Source organism: Seriola dumerili, unplaced genomic scaffold, assembly GCF_002260705.1.
Source record: "Seriola dumerili isolate Sdu_G_001 unplaced genomic scaffold, Sdu_1.0 BDQW01000674.1, whole genome shotgun sequence".
NCBI lineage: Eukaryota > Metazoa > Chordata > Actinopteri > Carangiformes > Carangidae > Seriola > Seriola dumerili.
In genome coordinates this window covers 74,462-99,190 of record NW_019174929.1, presented here as the reverse complement: position 1 = coordinate 99,190, position 24,729 = coordinate 74,462, and the positions used below count along the sequence as shown (strand labels likewise).

Below are 24,729 nucleotides of genomic sequence, written 5' to 3'. Positions count from 1 at the left end.
CAACCAAGTGTCTCAATGTGCTGTTGTTCAAGTTGGTTCAGCAACAATAGAAGCTGTATTTTTCTATTCAACCGGCCCATTCCCTTTCTGTGGGATACAGCCATACGGACTAAGACCTGCTGGGCAAGGATGGAGAAATTTGCTTCTCATGAGCGACTGAGCTCATTGGTCCAGCTCACAACAGGGAAGCTAACAACAGGCTTACAGTATTGGCTTTGTTGAAGCAAAGTGCCACCCACCCAGAAGAAATGACAAAGGAGGAGGAAAGAGGAGGATGAGGTGTTCAATGAGGGTTATAGGACATAAAATGATTGTATAGAGTCTAATGATCCACTTTTCTTTTTCCAGCTTTATGTTAATTAGGACAAGAATAACAAAAAGCCACCCCCAACAAATCCTAACTTCAAATGAAAACATACACATTGTTTGAACTTTGTGATATGCAATTGACAACATAGTCTTAAAGCATATTAACCGCTCATCTAGTGCAGACTTAAAAATTATACTGGAGTGCTTTCAAAGCGAGATGACGTTCGTAAAATGATTATTGTCATTGGCGCTCAGGCTTTGCAGTGCAATAAAACACATTTCTACTCATTTCTTCTGACATCCTCATCACATTGCCTGGCACATGTAATGTTATTGAACAAGGATAAAGAAAAAGCATTGAGTGGGAGGAAACATCTGTTTCAGCACAACTGATTAAAGAGTCTCTTTGTTCAAGAGGCAAGATGTCAAAGTTTGGTGTAAGACATTCATGCTTGATGTAAGGGAAAAACAATGCAAATATGTTAATAGGCTGCATCTACGCTAGTTGTCATGTTTGCTTGTGTCAAGGCGGATCTCTTGGCTGGATGGCTGACGTACCTCTGACTTACAGAACAAGCCTGCAATGTGCTCTGAAATCATTAGCAGGCCACAGAGGCTGTCTGTGCCCAGGGTGTGAGTTACACTCGCACTATTTTGATCTTTGGTCAGATGACACCGGCTCTTTTGTCAAGTTATGTGTGGAGAATGCTTGGGAGCTGAATGCGACAGCTAGGACAGTGATACTGAGCTGGCACACAAGTCTCCCAGTGTAACCCTACTGCAGGCATTCATACACACACACACACACACACACACACACACACACACACAGCAGGACACATGTGCCCTCCCTCTGCCCCCCATCCCATTGTGGAATAGCCCCAGTTCTTCCCATTTCTGACTGCCTCAGCACCTCCTCCTCCACTCTCCTGATTATAGGAAGTTGGTCTGTATATGTCCCTCTTCATGTTCCTTTTAACCGAACAACCAGGCTGATATTTCCCAAATCGAGGCTTTACAGCCCAATGACAAATATAGTAGCATTAATGGCTTCTGGCTTCTTATGTGTCAGCGTTTCACCATATCTGTGCACCTCCAAATACTGCGGTGTCACATAAAACAGTCAAGCCATTACAAACTGCTTCTGATTTAATCACCCAGTCACTCACATACAACACAGAGGTAGATCTATTGTTTTTGTAATGGCAAAAACCAATATATTTTACAATTTTCCCAAATTGCTTTTGCACATTCAGTGATGTCACTGACAGAGTACATTTATATGCAGTTCATTATAAATGCAGTTGATGAGACATACCTACAACTAGCGTGTGGGTATGTGAGTATGTAAAGACAAACAAGCCTCTGTGCAACGCTGGCTGTGATTTGTCTCTCAGAGACACCCGTTTCCTCCTATCAAGGGGTTCCTGTGCAGCCAGTAAGCCAGGATCACAATGGGAGTTTTGTGCTGCATGGGTGCAGGGGGACACGCTCAACAGCTGAAACCCAGGAAGATGGCCCCTGGAATGCTCCACAGCAGTTGCTACTGTTGACTAATCGGAATATGAGAACTGGGGAAGGTGATCTTGAATGCAAAGAATTGCACATTGAAGAAGCAGCTGCTTGTTTTGTCATCTGAATGACCAAGACAGCAGAAAGGGTTCCCGTTTTGAAATGGGCAACAAAATCTATATCTTAGCTTGTGTAAAGTGAAACCTGTGTCGGCCTCCATCGTCCTATGGGGACGTGTCTGTGTTATGTGAGGGCTCTGTTTTGGAACAGATAGTAAATACATAATTCAGCAGTGGACCAGGCATTCTGGGTTCCCTATTCCCCTCATACAGCCACTCCATTTAGCCCTGGGCTCTGATTTCAGCCTGGCAGAGGAGCAACCTTGTCACCGGAGAGTAAGACAGGGTAGGAGACAAAAATCATAGGCGGAGAGAAAATATTGATCTGTTTCAGGTAAGGGTCACAGGGCAGTGGGGCAAACATGAAAAAGGGGAGAGAAAAAAGGGAAGGAAAAAAGGGCAAAGCAAAAACTGGAGAACAAGGAAAAGGATGGGAAAGTGAGATTAGGGAGGAGTGAGGGGCAGGGAATCTTTTTTGTGAAAGTTCACATGTCAGGCTGGCAGGCTGCCCGCGGCATACAGCCGAAAAAATCTATTTAACGTCTGCTTCACAGGGTGACAAGAGGGTTGATTGGCAGAGAGCAGAGAGCCGCTTTTGATCATGTGTCTTAACAAGCGATTCCAGCTCATGTCTCTTCAGCCTGAACAGATCTACATTACCTATTCAAACAAAAGTGACAGACCAGAGCACTGCTCCGCTGGGCTGGTGCACCACGCCACAGGCCAAGAGAGAACACACACACACACACACACACACACACATACACGAGTGTGTGTGCATACACACACAGAGACAGAGGGAGAGAAGTAGGCACCCACTGACATATTGTATGTGCAAGCATTCACACGCATACACACACAAAACTATATCGGCTATATGATCAAATAGATTACTTGCATCAAGATAAGTAGCTCGCTCAAATCATCTTGACAGAATAAACAACAGATTATTAAAGGAAATGGGAACATGCCACACAGGAGACATGGTTCTTGACTGATGTTTGGCCAGCGTGTGTGTCCTGCCAGGAGGGTCCCGGCCTTAGGCTGTCCGGTAGGATGCTGCACTCACAGGCAGCATAGAGCTATGTGTGAAGAATGCCTCAAAATCTGCAACCAAGGCAACTGGATCTCCAACCCTCATTGCATATGCATAGAGTCAGAGGCTCATGCTCAGATCATTATAACAAAGATTCCTATTAATTAGGTGGGATAAAGCAGAACCAGATGACATGGCAGCTGGGATGAGAGGAGAGGGGAGAAGGGAGGGAACTAAAAGAGGAGGGGAGAAAGTGCATCAGTCTGTTTGGGGGAAGGGAAGGGGTATTTTTAAAATATAATGCATAATATATGCAGCATTATATGTAATTACACTTCAGAAAACCTTTCAAAATGATTTTAAATACTACATTCAAACTAAATAAATTTCCAAAAATAAATCTCTCGGTGCTGTTAAGCACCTGCATCCAATTTTCAGTGAGACTCCATGTAGAGTCAGCGCCGGTTGTGACACTGACAGGGGACAGTGTTACAACAGAGTCAAGAGTTCATCAGTACTAATCAGACCACAGGCTTAGAGCTGATCCTATTCTCTTCCAAAGCTTTCACCCATCCCTGAATCTCATTACATGGCCTGTTGTAATAGAGGATAATGACCTGGGGCTACGCACACAATGCTGATCACTCCCCCACACTCAACCTACTGCACAGTCATTATACAGTGATAATACACAACCTTGCCAGGGGGATTACACTTACAAATAGAGGAGAGGTGATGAAGGCAGGGGGAGAGGAAGAGACATCTAAGTAGTAACATAGAAGCACATATAGTATACACATATAACCCTATGCCCAGACACAATTAGTTCACGGTGGTAGGCCATGTTGTGCTATTTTAGATCACCTGTCGCTGTAATAGGAGAACTCTTTTCTCTGTAGTCATTAAATATCCTTCTACCTGAGATTAAAAAGGGGTTGCAGTTTGACTGAATTGTGGTATGGCTCCCCTTTGCTAAGCTAATTAGCCATGACTCTGTCAAAGGCTCCAGGTGTTGAATATTCTGCTTGAGCAGCTTCTGAATCCACTCTAAAACAGCTATAGCCTTAAGGAGGGGCATCCTCTTTCTGGGTTTTTTTTTTATTATTTGTTTGGGTTTTTTTTGTATTTTAATCGTAATAAATTTGACCTTTTGTGTGTCTGGTTGCCTTCTAGAAGGAGAGCTGGAAGATGTAGGGTTATTGATATTTATAAATTAAAGCTATAGATTATATGTGAAAAGTCTCCACTGTCAATTTATCAGCTGTGTCAAATGTCCTCAGACCACACCTGTTCAAAGGCTGGATGGCCCTAGATTGCATGCAGCACTGTTTTCTCAACAGCATCCGAGGAACTGAGCTGTGAATCTGGATACCATAGCTATGGTAGTCAGCAATGATGAGCAACACTTCTTAAATGACCATGCATATTGGGTTGTGAACATCTAACGCTGTTATTTTTTTCAATTCGTTTGTTTGTTTTGTTTGCTTGTATATTTAGATTATTACTTTACCCACCAGACTTAAAAGAATGAATGAGACTGTATCTGTTTCAGCATACCAGTCAATATCACATAGATAATAAAATACATAACTGCATGTAATTCAGTGCTGGTTGTACTGGCAAGGACTCAACAAGTAGATACTGAGCCCAGGAAAATCCCTTGAGGCCAAGACAGGAAGCTGAAACCCAATTACTCGTCCTTGTCTTGGGGACGATCATAAAGACTCAACACACAAAGTATTTCTGTGTTGACTTGCACGGTATTGATTCATACTTTAGTGCATTATATTAAACTGTTCTAATTGCATGTGAATCAAATCAAGGTCACCTTGGCTTTTTATAATGGTGGCTATTTTTCTTTTTCCCCTAATACTTTATACTGACATTTTTAACTCTTGACAAGTGCTGTCTGGAGACTTATCCATAAATAATGCATTTACAATACCTAGTAAATAAACATGGGGCACAATCGTTAGCCCTGCTGGCAACTGGGCCTAATAGAGCTTTTACAGCAAAGGTGACTATTCAGCTAAATGCGGTGCTCGCTGCTGGGGGAACATTTTCATTCATTAGCACAGTCACAAGCACTTAAAGCACTTTAAGGACCAGAAATGGAGAGGAAGGGTGGAAGGATAGAGAGGGTGAAAGGGTACAACTATATAGAGATGAAGGGATGGAGGAGTTATACCTACAATACTGAGCAGGGCCTCTATTGTTATAGTGTTTATAAAGCATCATGATCAATTAAGGAAATTGGCCAATAATTTTAATTGAATGGAGAGTATTAGCTGAAGAAGTCAGAATATTAATATTTATTTATGTATTTGCTCAGGTATTGTCTTAACCAACAAAAATATTTTCCCACTTAGCCCTGACCATCCAGTTACTGTATTATCTGGCACAGAGGCGATTGGAACTTCATTTGTGTTTTTCACAGCGTAACAAAAATCACACTATAAAACTCAACTGTATGAAGCACTGAAAGAGCTAATAAAGACAGTCAACAATATTTGGATACCATGTCCATAAAGCTTTTCAACCCAAAGCTTCCACCAGTGTTAACATCACTTTAAGTTGAATTTCATGTTCCATATATATATATATATATAATATATATCTATATAATCCAATTTATTGTGTAAAAAAAAAAAATGTACCACAGACTATTTGTTTGCCTCTGCACTTGAGGTCATGGTGTTTATCCTCAGTGCATCAGGACAATGAACTTTCTTGACCAGACAAGCAAGCCCAGAGAAGAATGGTAGCAGATGGTTAAGAGTCTCTGAGGACCCCGGTGATCCCGACCAGGCAGGCACCAAAGCAGCAGAATGAGACACAACAGTTGTCATGCTTATATTTAGCTCATCTGTAGCCTGTGCTACATTAGCAACATCATTAAGACAACAAATGGCTTCTCCAACCTTCTTGTGTGTTCTTTAATAGGATAATCCTGCCCTTTTCAATTTCCAACTGTGTCTCACTCCATAAAGAAAGACATAAGATTATGATTTGTCAAAGGTTTCTGTGAGGTTTTCCTCTGGCAGTTTTTATAAGAGTCCCTCTCCCTCCATTTTACAGTAATCACTGATCATCACCACTGAAGCTTCCTCAAGTGCTCTCAAGAACAGAGTATCTCTCAGTTCCTGCAGCTTGGGGACAGCATACTGAACTTTGTGAGCCTCTTGTCTTCTGCTGTGTTCCCTGCTCAGAAACTAATTTCCTGCAACAAGGGAGTTTATTTTGGTGGCGATGATACACAGCGCATGAGGCAGACCAAGTCTCTATTATTAACAGGAGATTAAAACAGCTGTATGGCACTCTAAAGCACCCTCTCCTCCCTGTACTAACATACGGCCCTGGATTACAAGCTGCACTTGACCATTTAAATTACTGCAACAACCAGCCTTCACCAGCTGGGGCTCATTACCATAACACCCGCCGCTGCTAACATAGAGCACTGCCCTGAAAATCAACTCTGCAAGAAACAAGACACATATGAAATATATTCTTACCTAAGGGTATAACACAGATATAGCAGCAGAGCAGCTTTGCTTTTTTTACTAACCAAAATTTGTCCTGGAAGTTGCTGTGGGCAGCCAGATCTAAGCCCAATGGCAAGAATACTGTCCCTAGTAATGTCCCTAATATTTATGTCTGTTGTTGTGGAAGAAAACTAGAGCATTCAGAAGAAGCTGTTATGAAGCCAGGGAAAGCATGAAAACATCTGACTCAGGCAAATGTATCTGCTGTATTGTAAAGTGATTGTGATATTCATTAGGGCCTTTTGCCTTTGGATTTTGTTTTATTATACATTTTGGTAAATTGCCTATATCAGTGGTCATTAAATAATATAACAGGTATTGATTACAATATAAATAGCCTCAATGGGCATAAAGGGTAAAACTAGAATTACTGCATCGTGGTTGTATGTCTCCGCCAACCACCCAAGTTGCAGGAAATATGGTCACATATCTCCTTCCTGAATTACAGCATTGAATAATGACCAGAAGAACATTATGATGTCACAGTGAAATTCACCTTTGACATCCTATTAGACATTTATGTTAAATTGTGTCATAGCATATGAATTTGTGATTTATGGCCAAAAACGTGCTTTGTGAGGTCACAGTGACCTTGATCTTTGACCGTTAACCATCAAAATCTAATCAGTTAATCCTTGAGTCAAAATGGACATTTGTGCCATATTTGAAGAAATTCCCACAAGGTGTTACTGAGATACTGCATTAACAAGAATGGGAAAGACGGACGGACAACTGAAAACATAAGCCCTGGCTGTTATCGGCGGAGAGGCATAAAAATGCTGGCATGCATATGTGCACCAGCATGTTTTGTGTGTTTAATGTTTCAAATACATTTTGACGTTTGTTGATCATTTTGATCCAATTCAATAATCCAAACTTTTCAGTTTTCTTAATAATCTCCGCTTTGTTGGTGTTCAGATGAATAAGGACTGATTGTTCTGTCTTTTATTATCTAAACAACATGACAAAATAATCACTCCCCATATCACAATGTGGCTAAATGATTATCTGCTGAGAGGCCTGTGATGCTCTGATACAAAGATCACCAAACGAACACTTAAAAAAGAAGTGGCAAATTATTTTTAGGCTAACAGAGGTCTAATTTATTCGTCTGATGAAGTGCTTAAGCTAAGAGCTCCCCAGACACTAAATGAGACACATGCATTCCCAAGGGGGTTTAACATTTGATTGGATGTAGTTATATTACTACAGCCCTAATTAAGAAGGGGGATGTGTTTCAGCAGCTCTTTCAAATATTTGTTTTTCCGCCATACCCTTGATAGACTGCAGGCTGTGGGAGGGAGAGCCGAGCTGGGTGAAATGGGGTGCAGATATGACAGAGACCTAACAGTCTTATCATGGAAAAAGTTTTTTTTTTTTGTGCTAGTAGTAGTAAGGAAATAAAACCTATGAAATCTTCATGGTGTTTCGAATAAGATGAATTGATTAGGCACACAAAGGTAAAATCCACGAGAGAGGCTTGGGTTGTTTGTGGGTAGTGAACTTTGATGAACAACTGTGCAGAGTGAAAAGTGTTCTGTGTGGAGCAAAATAAAGAGAGGTAATGTTCCTGGCATCGGGTCAGCACTATGAGTTTTATAGTCAAAGAGTTTGGCTTGGCACGGAAGAAGACCACACTTATGCTGAGGTGCACTGCCACACAGTCTTTGTCACATTGGAAGAGGTTCAGAACAAACTGGAAACACTGTAACGTCAGAATTCCCAGCTTGTGTGTTCCCGGATGGGTGTACGAGACGGAGAGATACAAATAAAAAGAGGTGGACAGTCAGAAAATTATAAAAAGAAAGAGGGAAAAATTTAGGATGAACAGGCGCACGTAGGAGGAAAAAGGTATTCCTACGCCCATACCCGAAACACACACACACACACACACACACACACACACACACACACACACACACACCGTACCGTCTTGCTCTGTCTTTGTCATCTCCTCCAACTTCTTCTGCTTCAGCGTGTCCACTACATCTGCCAGGCTTCCTTTGCGGCGCTCCGGAGTTCCAAACGCTGATCCGCTCAGCAGGTCGCTTCGCTCCCGGGCCCCCTCCTCCGGCTTGTGTGGGGAAGTAGAATTGTTCCGGAAGGAGTACAGGGAACATACTTTATTGCTGTCAGATTCCTGTAAGACAAACAAAAGTTGGAAGGGGTGACAACAAGGGATGGGATTTGTATTAAATGATGAGGGTGTAACTGTGTTCTGTCAGGGCTCCATTGAGCTTTTTGACAGGTTTTCATTCAAATGCAGTGATTGCTAGGTGTTTGCAGCTCAGGGGCGATATGGCCATATCAAATGGCTCCTCTCTGGCTTTCATACGGCAGCTTCTTCAACAGAGCTAGCTGCTCCGGTAAATGAGATATGACAAGTGAAAAATTGAGATGAAATGATGAGGTATACTTTCATAGGGCATATCCATAATGTGCTCAGGCTTTACTTTTCATCTGCATAGACTACACAGAGAAACCTCCCAACTGTAATTTCTCAAATTGCTTTTGAGTGTGCATTTGTGTTAGGGTGACTGCTGTGTAATTTGTTCATTTTCTACTGGAGACCTATTCTCAGCTGAGTGCCTTGAGCCATCGTACATCTGTGTCCTGTCTCAAGCTGTTGTTGTTTTTCAGTCCCACCTCTGTATGGTTTAGTATTTAACTAAGGGTCCTGTCTGTGACTGACTGGCTGAGTGCTCCCTGTGCACAAACAGAGACATAAAGGAAATGGGGAGAAGAATTGGAGAGAGCTTGAGGGGGAGAGAGAGGGAAAGAAAACTCTGCACATGGGAGTGTACAGTCAGCACACATACACCATGGCTGAGGGTTGTGTCTGACAGAAGGTGGTGTTAATTATGGTTTTTGGAGTCTGAGAATGCAGAAAAGTAGCTAAGCAGCCAGGAGTTTGCAGCCTGTTCCCCAACGAGGGAACAGTTAGTTCTGATTTAAGCTCTGGCCCTCATAGTGAAGAGAATAAACATGACACACATCTGTATCCAACACACGCTGCTCACCTATCGTGGAAAAGTGAGCTTTAATCAAGAGCAGTGTGATAACAGAGTGTAATGCAGCAGGGTTAAATGATACAACCACGTCTGGAGCCACTGACAATCCTAAATAAAAAATCAAGAATGCGGTAAACTGGGCAGGAATGTTGACGGTGCCAATTTCTCATCCCTGCGTGGCATGTCGAGCCCCAGGCAGAGTTGCAGTGGTGTGTAGGACGGTCTGGTACCAAGCGCCAGGGTGGCACGACCGACCCGCCTACTCTGCACCTCCCGGCCCTGTGTTGGATGATTATGCAGTGTGGCAGAGACAGTGGAGAGTGCTTGAGGGGAGTGGAGCAGTGCTGGGTTAATCAGCTGGCGCGGGTTCAGGGCACAGCCCACACAGACGCATGGCACAGCAGTGGAGTCAGGTAATCAGCAAAAGCAACACTCTCATTCCTTTCGCCTTATGCCTTTCCCTTTTCTTCTCTCTATCTCTCCCTGTCCTCCTCCATTTTACCTTTCCTCTCTCTCTTTTTTTTGCTCATTTTCTCTTTTTACTCTCTTTGTGTGACCTTCCTCTCACTTACTCGTTTAACCCATCATTCCTTTTAGGTAACTTCTTAACATAAATCCAAGCTGAAACATTTATACTCCTTACAGTGCAATATATCAGCTGGCATTCTCCTTATGACACAAGATCAAGGCTATAGGAGATGATAATATTGAGATGCTCATTCATTCAACCGTTGACATTTAGAATAGCCATCATTCACCCATTTATGATGTGATGTACTCAAATCTGTTGTCAGACTTGTATAAGCCTTTCATATTTCTTGAGGTTAATTTGATGGCTGCTAGCCTGGTTTATCTCAGTAAAAGACCTACTTTAAAAATAACATTTTGACCTACAGTTTTTATAAAGGTGTTGTCGACACCACTACTCTAAGCTCATCAGTTACATGACTTTTTTTCTCTGAGAGGATTGATATTATAACATAAAACAACCTTCGCAAGGATTTTCTTAAGATGTTTAACGGTATAATGTGCAAAAAAAAAAAAATTACAACTGCATTTAATATTATAATTTCATCAAATGTGATGATTGGGTTTTTGTGTGTCACCTCTAATATTTTTTTTCCATTTTATCTTATTGAAGATGGTTTGTTTGTTCATATTTTTCCATCATTCAGGATTGATATGACTTGACTTTTTGTTGCCATATTTTAAGGAAAACAGTACTTTAAAGAGCTGCTATATAAATAATTAGTAGTATTCCAGTGCTTATAATTTTGTTTAAATATTGGTTGTAGTGGTAGGGATTCATATAGTTTTTCTGTGTTTTTCAAACTTGCTAAAATCCTGTTATTGACATGTAACATGTAATGTGACACAGATGAAGATAACACCTGACCAATCCTTTGCTTCTCAATAACCTACACTGTCACAGCCCAGCATCACAAGGAGCAGTCTGTTTGTGTGTGTGTTGTGCTGCAGTGCTGAGGTGTTGAGGGTCTCAGTGGCCAACTGCAGAGCTACTTCAGAGGCCCTCTGGGTCTCTTTACCTCAGACCCGTCTGTCACAGACAACCACCTGCATCCCATGTCTATAGCTCACAAGTGGCTGCGCTCTTCTTAACTCCGCTCACATCAAAGCAGCTCCGCACTTACAATGTACAGCGTCTGGGTCTGGCTGCAGATATAGCTTACACGCAACAAGAAAAACAACACACATGCACCAAGGACAGGTCATGTTTTTTTAATAGCAACAAGAATGCAAGCTAAAGGAAATACATAAGGCTACATTCCCTTCCATCGGTCATGATGCAATTTTATGTCACATTATCGAAGGGCGAGTTAGAGGTACCCTGTTAAACCTAATAATAGGTGACTGGTTTAGCATTGTGGCTGAGCTGCCTATTTGAAGAGACCAGAGTCGCAGAGGTTTCACAGCATTAAGGAACCATGGAGCTGGAGCTAAGGATGTAGTATTGGCGGAGCTTCTTTGTACAAGCCAGGAACAATGAGAGCCAGCTGAGCCTGGATCTTGAATACCCACGGGAGGACAGTCGGACACTAGCAAACTCATAGGTTTGAAATGGTCCTAAAGAAACTTTTACTTCATCATTTATACTTCCACCCCACAACTATTCCCAGTTTCTTTTATTCCATTGCTACCACAGAGAAATCAAAAAAAAGAAAAAAAGAAAAGGGTTGAGAGTTTAAACTGAGCAGTTTTGGCAGAGTTTAGCAAACTTTACTTCCATTGGAAATCATTCACTGAATCTTCAGATATATCTGAGTACTATACTTCTCTCTATTACCTGTCCGTAAATTAAATGAGCCCAGGGTGTCATCTCATTCTGTTCTGCCAAATGGAAATTCATAGTGGTTTACTGTTGAAATTTGGATTGTCAAGTCCATTTTGTAAGGTATACTGTGTTATTCCCAGCCCCACCAATCCAATGATAATATACCTTGTAATGTGACTAAAATGGACAAAAACATCAATACGCTCCTTATTCCACTTTTACCCGCAAAAGAGGTATATGTAACTGTAAACTTTGTTGAATTTTGAAATGTTTGGCATGAGTGGTTCTCTAGCATCAGCATAGGATCTTTTTCGTATGTACTATGAAGTATGTTGACATGTCTCACCATACGCTGTTGGGCTGACACCAAGCTGTCCCAGTCGCTCTCTGGCGGTACGCTGCTGAGCGGCTGCATTTCATCGGGATGGGCTTTTCCGTGCAGCAGACTGTGCAGGGGCAGCTGTGGTGTGCCATGGGCCTCGGCACTGTCCTCTTTCTCCCAAGACAAGTGCTCCTGACTCATGGCATCATCCCCATCAACCACGGAGGCGAAAGGAGACGTGGCTTGCTTGGAAGACATGACTCTGCTGTGAAGAAAGAAAAGGAGAGTAGAGTCAAGAAAAAGAAATGATCTTACGAGGATCATCAGCAATATATGAAAAGGAATGCTGTTTCCTTGAGTATTTCATATGCGACTGGCAAGTCCATTCAAGTGATTGCACGTGGCTATAACTGAGATTATAAGTGTTGCACCTGAGCAGATAAAACTGAATGGACTGAATGCTCTACCTGACTTTTGTCTGTTGTTACTCTGGCCTGTGGAGTTTGGAATAGGCCGTGAGGTCTCTAATCCTTTGTTTAATGCAGATGGATGGCTTGATCTAAGGCTGGAACTGTGCCTGTTTGGGTCCTGGCCCAAACCCCAAGACAGTTAGTCAAGTTAGTCAGGCAGTAGGTCAGCCAGGCAGTGGGACTACCATCCAGATTAAAAGTAAAAAAAATAAATAAAAAAAACCCTTGTTAACTCCTCGTACATAGAGATGTAAAACAAGGTTTCTTTTTCCTGTGATGATCATATTTTTATTTTTTATTTTCTAAGCTACCTGAGTAATCTCCTTCATCTCTCATGTTGATTTGTCTTGGTCCTTCAAGCATCTTATCATTTCACTCCAAAGCCTTCAAACAAAGATCAAAACCGGCCCCGTCTTCTTTTGTTTCCACTCATCAAATTAGGAAATTTTTTACATTTTGCTGTGACAGTGCTCCCCAAGGCCAACAAATCCTACTTAAGCAGTTTAAATATCAAAAGCTAACAGTGGAGGACTGAATTCACAAATCTGTCACATTTTTCATGAATAATACAGTGAGTTAGAAGAGTGTACTTGACATATAGTATCAGGTGCAAAAGAAACTTGTATTAATTCTAATTTCTTTTCTTCTTTTTTTTACCCTTTATAACCCAACTCTTTTTGGTGCAATATTTATAAAACCAATTCTGCTTTTTCTCACAATTAATGAGGCTGCACTCATGCTGTGTGCTACAATGAATGAAATTAAACACTGTGCCAGCAAATCTAATTATGCATTTGGTATTAAATTAAAAAGGGGATAATATGGCCTTCCTACGGATGTGAAGTGGAGAGAGGGAGCTGGAGCATATTTAACTCCTAATCCACTTTTCCCTGAGCTGTTGTTCTGCTTATTTTTCTCAACTACAGGACTTTGACCAATTCAACTAGAATGTAACTATTTAGGGCTCGATCTTATCTAGAGGATGAGTGTATGTCTGTGTGTCGCTGTGTGTGAGAGAGAGAGGAAGAAGAAAGACAAATTGGGGGGTGTGGAGGTATGGGTCTGTTTCTATGTGACAAAATGCTCAGGGTACTTCTTGTAATACATTTCATCACTGATCACCATCTGCCCCGTTCTCCTGCTCTATCCACAGGGGTCAGTGTGACAGCACTTTAGTTGCACCCTCAGCTTGCCTAGGGGGGGTTTTGGGGGGGGGGGACTCTCAAGGTTGAGGCAGGCTGTGGTGCGATTGTGTCCTTGCACTTTCCGCTGGCAGTTGAACACTGAGAGATAGGCAATGACATCTTCCATTTAAGAAAAGACTTTATGAACAAGATCTTTGGGTCTAATAGTTCTTGGTCTTACTCAAGGAAATCTGTCAAGTGAGGTGTATTGTCCATGTACACACACTGTTGAATTGTTGTTGCCTTTGAATGTTTACAGGCAAGATGATTTGTATAGCGCCTTTGAAGAACAAAGTCAACTTGAGGTGCTTTACAAAGTGCAAAAAGCAACATTTAAAAGACAACAAGAAGGAAAATACAACAAATTTGAAAAGGATAAACATAACATAAATTATGATAAAATACAGTGCAAAAATTACTGTGCAATTACAGTTCCATAATAAATAGCAGGAAGGTTTTTAATCTTGATTTAGAATAGTTGGAGCAGACCTGAGACTTTCTGGACATTTATTCTAGATATGTCACATAGAGAAATTAAAGGCAGTGTCACTATGTTTTGTTTAAACACTCAAAACAGTAAGCAGACCTGCAGGGAATTAATGCCGAAGCAGATCAGACATAATTCTACTCTGAATTATTATTCAGAAATGTGCACTGGTATATCCAAATACAACAGTCTCTGTGCCTTACCACACTCTTGCTGACTCTCAGTCCCTGACACACAGACTCACTCTCACTCTCACACACACACACACACACACACACACACACACACACACACACACACATATACACACACACACACACACATATTCACAGATCAGCATGGGCAGTGAAGGCTGACCTAAACAATGGTAGCCAAAGTTAATCTCATGTGTCTCAGCAGCTGTACAAACAAAGCCAGTAAGTCAGGTAGATGTCAGGGCAGACTATAAGGCCTGTGCCTGACTGCATGTCTATCCACCTGTCTGTCAGCCAGTCCCGCTGTCTTTTAGCCTCTGTGCCTGGATGTGTTGCTGAATGTGTCTTTTAGTGGGACTCAGCCCTCAGTGTTAATCAGCCATTAAATTGTTTCCTGTAATTATATCAAATAGAAAGCGATCTCAGAATTGGGCACTGTTAATTGAAAATCAAAAGTCAGAGCAAAGTTCAGAGTATGCATGTAATGGTAAGAGGGGGCAGAAGTGGGGTTTGTGCGTGTGCGTGTGCGTGTGCGTGTGTGTGTGTGTGTGTGTGTGTGTGTGTGTGTTGTGAACACGTGTCAAGCACGTAGATTCTTTTTTTTATTTTTTATTCATGCACCCAGAAAGCCCAAGCCTGGAGTGCAACAAGCACCTCGTCCTCAGTGGAGTGTGAGAGTGAAACAAAGCACTACTTTTGTATAACACAGTAAATCAAGGGGTATTATTTTACCACTAAAATATTCAGTCTCTCAGGCACTTTTACTTTGGTCCCCAGCCATCAGTCAAACTGCTGAGGCGTGAGTGAGAGAAGGGGATAGAGGAAGAGAAAAGGAGAGAGGGAGCGATGGAGACTCCGTCCTCCTGTAACATGTGTCTACAGCAATCTTGTTAAAGAATGCAACAGATCTGCGGCAGGCTCAATAACAGTATTTGTCAGCAGGAGTTAATAATTTATTAGCAGTGCTGGGAGGGCTGCGCTCAGGCAGCTAAAGAGTGCGGAGAACCCCCTCTGCCCCACCCCCACCTCTGACAAGCCCCATACAATACTACCTCAATTTATTGAAAGGGAAATGGAGAAGTGAAGCAATAATTCTCTGAAAATATCTGAGGGCAACCATACGGTGTTTTATTCCTCATATTCTGAGCAGGGATCACACAGCACTGAGATCTAAAGGGGTTTGTGTGCAATAGATCAGCATAGACACAACAAAGACATTTGATGAGGAGCAAAATACATAGAAGAAATCAGTTGAATGTGGGTGCTACCGATGCATGTAGAATCAGATCATATTTACTTATAGAATAACACTGCTTACAGCCCTGGCCTCCATGCTCTCAAAATAAAATCAGCAAAACAGCCCTGTTTGTACAACTTCAGTGTATTCTGATGCTGTTGAAATAACTTTACTCACATTAATAATTGAATCAGTTTCTTTGGAAAACAAGACCAAAATGTGCTTGTACATACTAAACAGTGAAAATAGGGTGAACTGAAGAGGTAGCTCATAAATCCTTGACTAGCCGCCCTCTCTCATGCTTGATTACACAATAACAATGGACAACTAACAAACCAGAGTAATCAATAAGTGCATGAAACACTGCCTGCCTGCCTACTTTCTCAAAGACAAAGCCCCAATGACTTTGAAGACGTGAGGCAGAGACGAGGGAGGGTCAGTTAGAAAAGAGAACTGGTCTATATATAGCTGACAATATTGCACACATTTGAAGGATTAAGACTTAAGTTCTCCAGCCGTGGGCTCATGTGGCCTGGAATGCTTTGAGTCATGAATTGTTCCCTGCGATAATGTTTCATCATCGTGCAAAACAACCTCTGCTTAATTGGTGAGTATTAGAGGAGTGTTGTGCACTGCTCATCTTAGGGGTCTTGTGACTGCGGCACCATATGTCCCCAGCTATCCCATTTCCTCTTTCATCATAAAAGGGTCTGACTGACTTTCACCCACTGTATCTGCTCTGTCACACTGTTTACCTTTTATAGACAATGGTGATATGTAACTCCACACCGTCTTCCCCACCACCCTACCCCACCCACATGCCCACTTGTCTCACTGCTGACGTCTTGCACCTTCAAGTTCCAAGAGAGGAGAATATTACACCCTCTTTCTTCACGTTATCAGCCGACAAAAGAGAAAATCAAATAAATTATTAACAAAAAGGCAGGGTTTTTTAAAAATGTGGTGGAAAGCAGGTAATGACAGATAAGGGGCTTTAACTTTCCATGTGTAATGCTGTGTACTCATGCACAGCATGCATGCATAAGGTAGGCTCATATTCAAACATATAAACTATAAAAGAATAAAAAATACAATTGTAAGAGATATAGCATATGCTAATTCTTTTAAGTAAAAGTCTATTCAAATTTTGTCGTTAAGAAAATGCCATCTATCACCAGGCATAAAAAAGGAACAGTTGGCATAACACTTAAAGAGCCAATTTACTAAGTCACTATGACTGTTCTGTCATTCTGTTAAGAAACAGAGTTTGCTTAATTAAATCAATTTCCAAACAATGTTAACAACCTTAGAAATAAATCGTATCATTGGTAGTAATCTTTTAAAGTGAGGTGGAATTAGATAAAGAAAATAGTTTAGGAGCTGTAATCCGTGTGTGTGTGTGTGTGTGTGTGTGTGTGTGTGTGTGTGTGTGTGTGTGTGTGTGTGTGTGTGTGTGTGTGTGTGTGTGTGTGTGTGTGTGTGTGTGTGTGTGTGCGCGTGCGCATATGTGTGTGAGAGAGAGAAAATCATCTGTGTGTTTCCCTTCAGGGGTTCCTCCTGTTCTAACAGGTGTCGTGGTAGGGTTCCTCTGGGTTCTTCACCTGCCATAATGAGATATTACTACCTGACAGCTCCCAGCTGGAGGAGCATTGACACGGAATCCACCGTTTAGCACAATTAAATTATCACCCTCCATTGTGATTGTGCCATGCTGTGCAGCAGCCAGGTTTCTGGATACATAATCAACTCGTAATACGGGCTGTATACTGCACACAGTTAGTCTCTTTTTCACACACACACACACACACACACGCACACACACACACATACACACACACACACACACACACACACACACACACACAGAGAGAGAGTATAATTCCTGCAGATTTAAAAACAGGTGAATCAGAAAAACAGATTACTAGAACTATTTTTTTTCTTTTTGTCAGTTTGAGTCAGTGATGCATAAATTGATTTAAATCTCTTAAACCTCAGACGACAAAGTAATTACAGATAATGATATTAAAATATAGTAAATGGTTGGGAAAATACATATTTTCCAACAAGGTAACCTGCTGCACAGTGACTGGAGAGTGGGATAAATGAATTTGTTTAAATTGTTCCTCCATTATTGTTGACCTTCCCCTGCAAAAAGTCAACTCAATTACGGCAGCACTTCATCCTCACTTCACACTCTCTCCTGATGCCTTCTCTATTAGAAACTGCCACAGTTACCACAGCTAAAATCCACACTCAAATGATAGCCACCCAGAGCAAATTAAGCAAGCCACCTGAAGTGCACACTTTACATATTGAGCAGAGCATTGATAATTACTTTGCAGGGTAAATTATTTGCAATAATATGCTACTAGAGGAACTGCCTTGTATCTCACTTTAAACACTTGTGCAGCTGCCATGACAGCATGGTTGGTGTCCTTGCCCCCCACACAAGGCAAAGGCAGATGCAGGTGTGAGAGTGCTTAAGTGTCCCTGTCTGTCTACTCAGGAAGGGTCGATGAGCACTCACACTCTGAATCCCTCGTTTCCCCCTCCTCCTCTACCTCCTCCTCCCTCTCCTCCTCCTCCTCCTCCTCTGGTCCCCTGTGCCATTGGCCCTTTTCCTGATCCCAGGACACAAGCTCAGAGCTGGATGGCATAACAACCTCTCAGTTCCCCAGGACACACACAAGTTCACTCATGCGTATGCTTTCACAAATGAAGGATGGCCATCCAAAAAATTCACTACTGGCCTTTTTCCTGGACTCGCATCATGCTGTAACAGAAATTATCCACTAGAAGAGGAGCGTACTGGATGTTGTGAGTCAGACTTTTAGAGAAACACAGACACCAGAAGACACTAACAGTAGTGGGACAATAACTTCAGCAGTGTCCTTCACCAGCCAAACCATTTCCCTGTCTGAGAGGGAAAAAAATACTGAGACAAGAAAAGCTACTTGTTGTTTTATGCCTTCTTTTTTTTCTTTTACTTTCTCTTTTTCTCTTGGCCTGCTGGGGGATGGAGTTCCCAAAGAGCCCTCTGTTGCTGCTGCTGCACTTAAGCAAACCTCACAGCGAGTCAAGCCATCAACCAACACAACCCTATTTGCTGAGCAACAGTAGAGCTTTGTGGCTTGCCTCATAGTTGACAGTAAGTTATGAGCCCTTTGTGAGCAGGAGAAGGAAAACAGAGATCGGAATTTGGCAGGAACAATAATACAGAATTCTCCTGTTCATGGAACCTGAAATTTTCATGGAAACAATTGAGCATTGTTGAAGGAAAGAAAAGCAACGGTGACAGATGAAATATAGAGTGGGGCCCCCTTTTTGTAAGACAGTAAACAAAGCGCTATTCAGGCCAGGTCCATTCTGTCATTTATAAAGATAACTTCTTCTGTGCACTGGAGAGTTTTCAGCAAATGGCTGCACTTCAACAAATCGAGTGTAACATCTCACACAGTTGCCAGAAAAGTGAGTTGAGGAGCTAGCTTTGGGGTGCCAAACAGAAGTGAAGGGATGCATCCCAAGTTACCAAAGAGATGCACAATAAGTCTATAGGGAGCATAGAAATCTCAACAGAGAGGGGAATTTAAAAAGAAGAAAGCAAGGCCTCTGAGCAAAAAAAAAATTAAAAAGCAGCACAATGTTAGTCTTTTGTCCAAATACTCAGGGAAAATAGCATTTGAAGGAGCAATTTTGCAGAGAGCAGGAAAAGCATGGGTATTGGTGACTCTGAATGGTTTATGAAAGTGGGGGGTGGGTTATTGTACTGTATGGCAGGGGAACTATGGGCCTCAGCCCTTGGTCTTGCCATCATGAGGTCATCATTGGCAACTTCAGTGCCCAGCAGCACTGGGGTTGGTACAACTGCCGTTGGTTTGGACATCTGGAATGTCGACACACAGTGGCCCACTTTCTCCGTCACTATCCTTGTTTGTTTCTTTTTTTCCTTATGTAGAACGCTTCACAAGTCCTGGTCACCAAATTGACAAATTTGCAGTGTCTACAGAAAAGAAAAGCAGTTTTGTTCCTTTTCATTCTCATCTCATAAATAGATTTCTGTAGCTAGGGGGAAAAATGAGGAAATTACCTTCAACACTGTTGTAATTAAGCTGCTCTATTCTTATTCTACAGGCTGGAGGGACAACAGCTCATTAGCTACAGTTAGACCCACCTCTACTTCTTTAGTGTTTTTTTTTTTCTTTTCTGCTATTCTTTTTCTCTTTCTGAATAAATTAATGGTATTCATTGGGCACTCTCACACAAGGGAAGGCACACAAATGTGTCTCCCCTTGTGACAACTGGACTTCTTTTCCCTCTTTGTCTTTGGGCCCTTGTGTGTTTTTTAAGGACTGTGAGAAGAAGGGCTAGGATAGAATTGGGGAGGGGAGAGAGTAGCCAAGTTTCATGTGACACGTCAATTGGAAAATCAAAACAGGGGTAGTTCATTTGCTCCACCCAGATGAGGCCATCTAGCAGAGCCATGATGAATAGGGGTCAGGCAAGCCACACCTCAAAGATTTATGATTAAGGCTTATTATGTTGGGAAACTGACATTGATTGCTGATTTAAACCACTGAAACCAATTAATTTGCCAGTGCTGAATAGAAAGCTTGGTCAACAGTGTGTGTCATTCTGACAGGTTAGACAGGAAGAAGCCGAGCAAAAGTGAAGGACTAAATGAATGGCTGGCACCCAGCTCTGTTTGGAGGTGGTTAGAAGTTACCATGAGTGATTGACAGCTGATACAGAAAAAAGAGAGAGACTGGAGAAAAAATGAAATCTGAAGAGCAAAACCAGAAACCCTAACCACTGATCTGAGTAATTGCCCAAAAATTTGATTCACAGAAGACATGTACAAGCGGCTGTTTTAGCAATGCTAAGATGGTTTCATTCATGGGCCGGCACTGAGAAAACCTGAGTAAATGAATGCGAAACATAGCGCTAATAAAATCGGAGGGCTGACAGACATGGTTGAACAGAGAACTGCGCTGTTTTTCCACTCCAGGATAGCAGGCACTGTAGTGGATTAGATGCTGACTGAAACACAAAATGCCTCAGCAGTCTGCTGATAACCATGTGTCTGACCACTCGTACTGTGCTTCAACTCGTCTCTGCATTTGTCCAGAGAATTGCATAAAAAGACGCAGGAGCTACAAGTGATATTCCCTTCCACAATCTATCATCCAAGTGATTTTTGTGCTGAGTTCACAACAAATGCCACATTATGCTCGGTTGCATATTATTTTTCTCTGTGGTTGTCTGAGGAAGCATGTGTTTACTAATACCTTTTCCTCTGTGTTAGTTTCTCTTTTATTCTTTTGCTGGCTCGCTCAGAAGACACATGCATCATGACAGTGCTTCAAAATGAAATCATTAACTAAATTGCTTTCTTAAAAAGCCACAAGTGTGCGGCAGGATTTGTGTGTGTGTGTTTGGCTGTGGGCCATGGGCCTCTGGTTCCCAGGCAGCCTCTGCCTCGGCTCTGTTGTGGTTCCCTGCCACCACACTCATTATGCTCAGCCTCAGCACAGCACGGTGCAGGGCTGCGGCTCGCCTCGCCTCACTCACTGGGCTAGTAGGAAATAATCTGGTAATCTCAAACTACTCCTCTATTTCAGCTGGGGCCCCATTCACACAAAGAGACCCTTTGTCCCAAAACATTTATGACCACCCTTTGGATCTCAATCAGGGAATCAATCAAAAACACATTAAACAAATATGGTTTTATACTTGATGTTAAAAACAAGGGAATTTTCTGTAAAGCTGATCTACAATTTTATATTCCTGTGGTATCAAACAACAATTCCTGCTGTGACATTTCTTAAATAAAGGGAAAATATCCTCAACAGCTTCAAATATTACGAACATAACGCCAAGACACAATAAAAAATTTATACAATTTGTGAACGCTACCCTCAGCAACACCCCTAGATACATGCACACAGATATTATGTAACAAAAAACAAACAAAGAAAAAAAAACTGAAAACAACTTTCTGGAAACTTTATAAATCCACCAGAGATAGATTTCAGTAAACAAAGCAAACAGAATGGAAGGCAAACGGAGTGAAGGCCAGACAAATATTTGATAAGGGGATAGAGACTGTAGCTGAACTGCATAACAGGGTAGCTGAGAACCCCACCTACCTACCCACACACACACGCACACACACAAACACACCTACACACCTAACCCTCAACCCCAACTGTCTGCCTGCTCTCCACTGAGCTGAAGGTAGCAGATGTGTCTTTCACAGACTGTAGAGTGTGTAACCAATCTGCAAACAATAGCTGGAACTTGACAAAGGTCGTTGCACTTGCAACACACTCCTTACAGTAAAGGGCAGTCAAATCCCATTGGCCACTTAGGCAAACCATGCCCTTTAGTGCTTTTTTTTTTACTTTACAGACCACTAAGGCATTTAACACTGAACACAAGCAGAGACCATAACTTGTGTATTTTCTGTTAGTGTCTAGGCTCATTAATCAGCCACTATAATGCCATTTGAGCCCCTATGTAAGCCCCTTAACAAAGTTTAAGACACCTTTTTGACCTCCTGTTAAGCTAACAGTTGGTGTAAACATGTTCAATCCTATTAACCTAATAATATACATAGAACCGGGTAAAGTGCCACAGAGCAATGTGCTAAAAGCGCACTCCTAGTCTTAATTACAACAGACAGCCATGAGAGTGAAAAAGATCCAGCACCAGCCATGCTTCTAATACCTGCTACTGTGACCACAGGATGTGGGGCAACAGAGGAGTAACTACATTTCATAACATACCAGATCAATGATGCTAGTGTTATTTCTGTTTAAAGATAAGTTATGGATTTTCAATTCAGTGGCTTTAACACATTTATAGGGAAAATTGCTTATGAATAATCCTAACAAAATCTTGACCCCACAGTTACCAGACAGTCTCCTGTGTTTCTTTTCTTGCTAAACATTTATGATGTTTGTGTTTTTATATTTGCATCGTATATTTCGGAGGGCACTCCCCCATGTGTTTCTTTTTTCTTTAGAGCCACATATTAGATGGCTACAATGTGTCGCCATGTCTCACGAATCTTAAAATATAAAAATATCAACCTCTCTTCATCAATTAAGTAGGTCACTGTAAAATTCATATACATTTTATTTGCTTAATTTAATTATGTCTGTTACTTGGTGAATGAAACATGTAGTCTGTGTGTTGTACATTACACATATAGCATGATGTAATGTTTTAAAAAGCCAGCCTTTGTGCCCATTTTGTTTGTAGGTCTGTGTATTGGAGATTGCACGGTTTGTACGGTCTATAAACTGTCTTCTGGTGTCAGCAGGGCAGCCGTCCAGCATCAGCCTGGCATATCAGCTATAAATGGCACCTACATCACTACACCACAGGCTAAAAATACAGGAGCAGGGTTTCTTCCGTTTCCCTGTATTCTCAATTGTGTCTGAAACTTTAGCTGAGAAACTATATTAGACTAGCTTTATGTGGAAAAAAATCCATTCTAGGTTTGGACCTGTTGAAGAGCAAGTAACAAATCCCAAGTATTTTGACAGCAAAATGCAAAAAATTATAGCATGAGAGACCTTTTTCTCTTTGCTTGCGAGCCAAGAAAGCTCTCTAAAAGCTATCAAAAGTTTCAAAATTTCCCACATCCCCCTCCTGTGGGTGTGCCTGTAAAGTGCTTCACTCCCCTCTCTTGAAAAGCTCTAAGGGATTGCATCATGGGACGGGGTGTAAGACGATGGTAGCAACATACTGTAACATGGGGGAAATACCTCATGTTGGTTGATTCATAAACACCTTGTGCACTGGCTGGCTGACCACTCAGACTGGTCTTTGCTGTGCTGGTTGTAATGGTAGAGCTGACTGTACCCAGTGCCAAGTCCCTTCCCTGGTCTGAGTGTTGTTTAGGGGCACACACACACACACACACACACACACACACACACACACACACACAAACACACACACTGAGTCCCAGAGTCACAGAGATTATAGCATGGCTTTGTTTTAATTGAGTCTCAGCCTTTGTGGTGTCTGTTATCTCTAACTAATAGCATACATTGGCCCTCTCTCATTATCAGAGTGGGTCTTTATCAGAGACCCTTGTTTGATACAGTTAGAGTTGATGCATTATGAACCGCACACCAAGAGTCAGCAGTGATCTGCATATTCAATAACTTCCGTAATTATATGCGCAATTCATCAGATGGGATGTGATTGCAGGGGAAGTGGAATAGAGTGGAATAGAGAGGAGCAGAGAGGTCTGATTCCTGGAGGACTAAAGTCTAATCACAAAACTAACATGATAATTGAAATCTAAATTGAAAGGCTTAGCTCTCAGGGAGAGTATGTCAGACATGAGTGTAGAGGCGCTTCTGAGAGTGAGTGAAAGAGAAGTAGAGAAAGCGCGGCAGGAAAAATAAGATTCTAAGTGTGCATATAGTACAGAAGCCACTAACAATAAACACAAGAAGAAATAGGGGTGCTTCACAACAGTATTATAACAAGCTCCAAAAAATGTCTCTGTCAGGAGGTAAAATTCAATGGAGGTGAAAGCTTTGAACAGCCTACTGGGAAGCTTTGTGGACGTTTACAAAATAATAATAATAAGGGAATTTGAATAGAGTTTTAAATTTTTCAGTCACTTTTAAATTCACATATGAAATTGTTATCAATTCATCTGTGTTACCACATAGTTTCTTAAATACTCATCTATTACTGGTCACTTTTGTTGTGTTGTCATTACTGTAAAGTGGTTAAGAGTAGTCAACATTTTTCTCTTATCTGCACTTACTTTCAATATGAATTTCAGTATGATTAACTAATAAATTCAATTCAATATGAGTTTATGTTTACACTCTGTAACTGACGTGCTTTTTTATGTTGTTTCTTTATTTGTGTAACTCTTTACACTGAGGACAAGTGTTAAAAAAAATCCAGGGAAAGTATTTATCTTGTTTTCCTCAACACACTCATAGCCTGGTCCTGGAGAGTGTGCGTCAGCGGGCAGTTC

The 24,729-nt window shown here is 41.6% G+C and overlaps 1 protein-coding gene across 1 annotated transcript in view; it reads right to left on the bottom strand.

Moving 5' to 3' along the window:
- LOC111236575 (transcription factor SOX-6-like) overlaps positions 1–24,729 on the bottom strand; it is a 130,130-nt gene that overhangs the window by 71,356 nt on the left and 34,045 nt on the right. The window contains exons 4-5 of the mRNA XM_022765364.1: positions 12,169–12,409; positions 8,448–8,658 (exon numbers count right to left, since the gene is read on the bottom strand). Coding sequence (XP_022621085.1) covers positions 8,448–8,658; positions 12,169–12,409 — 452 coding nt within the window. The remainder of the gene's footprint in view (positions 1–8,447; positions 8,659–12,168; positions 12,410–24,729) is intronic.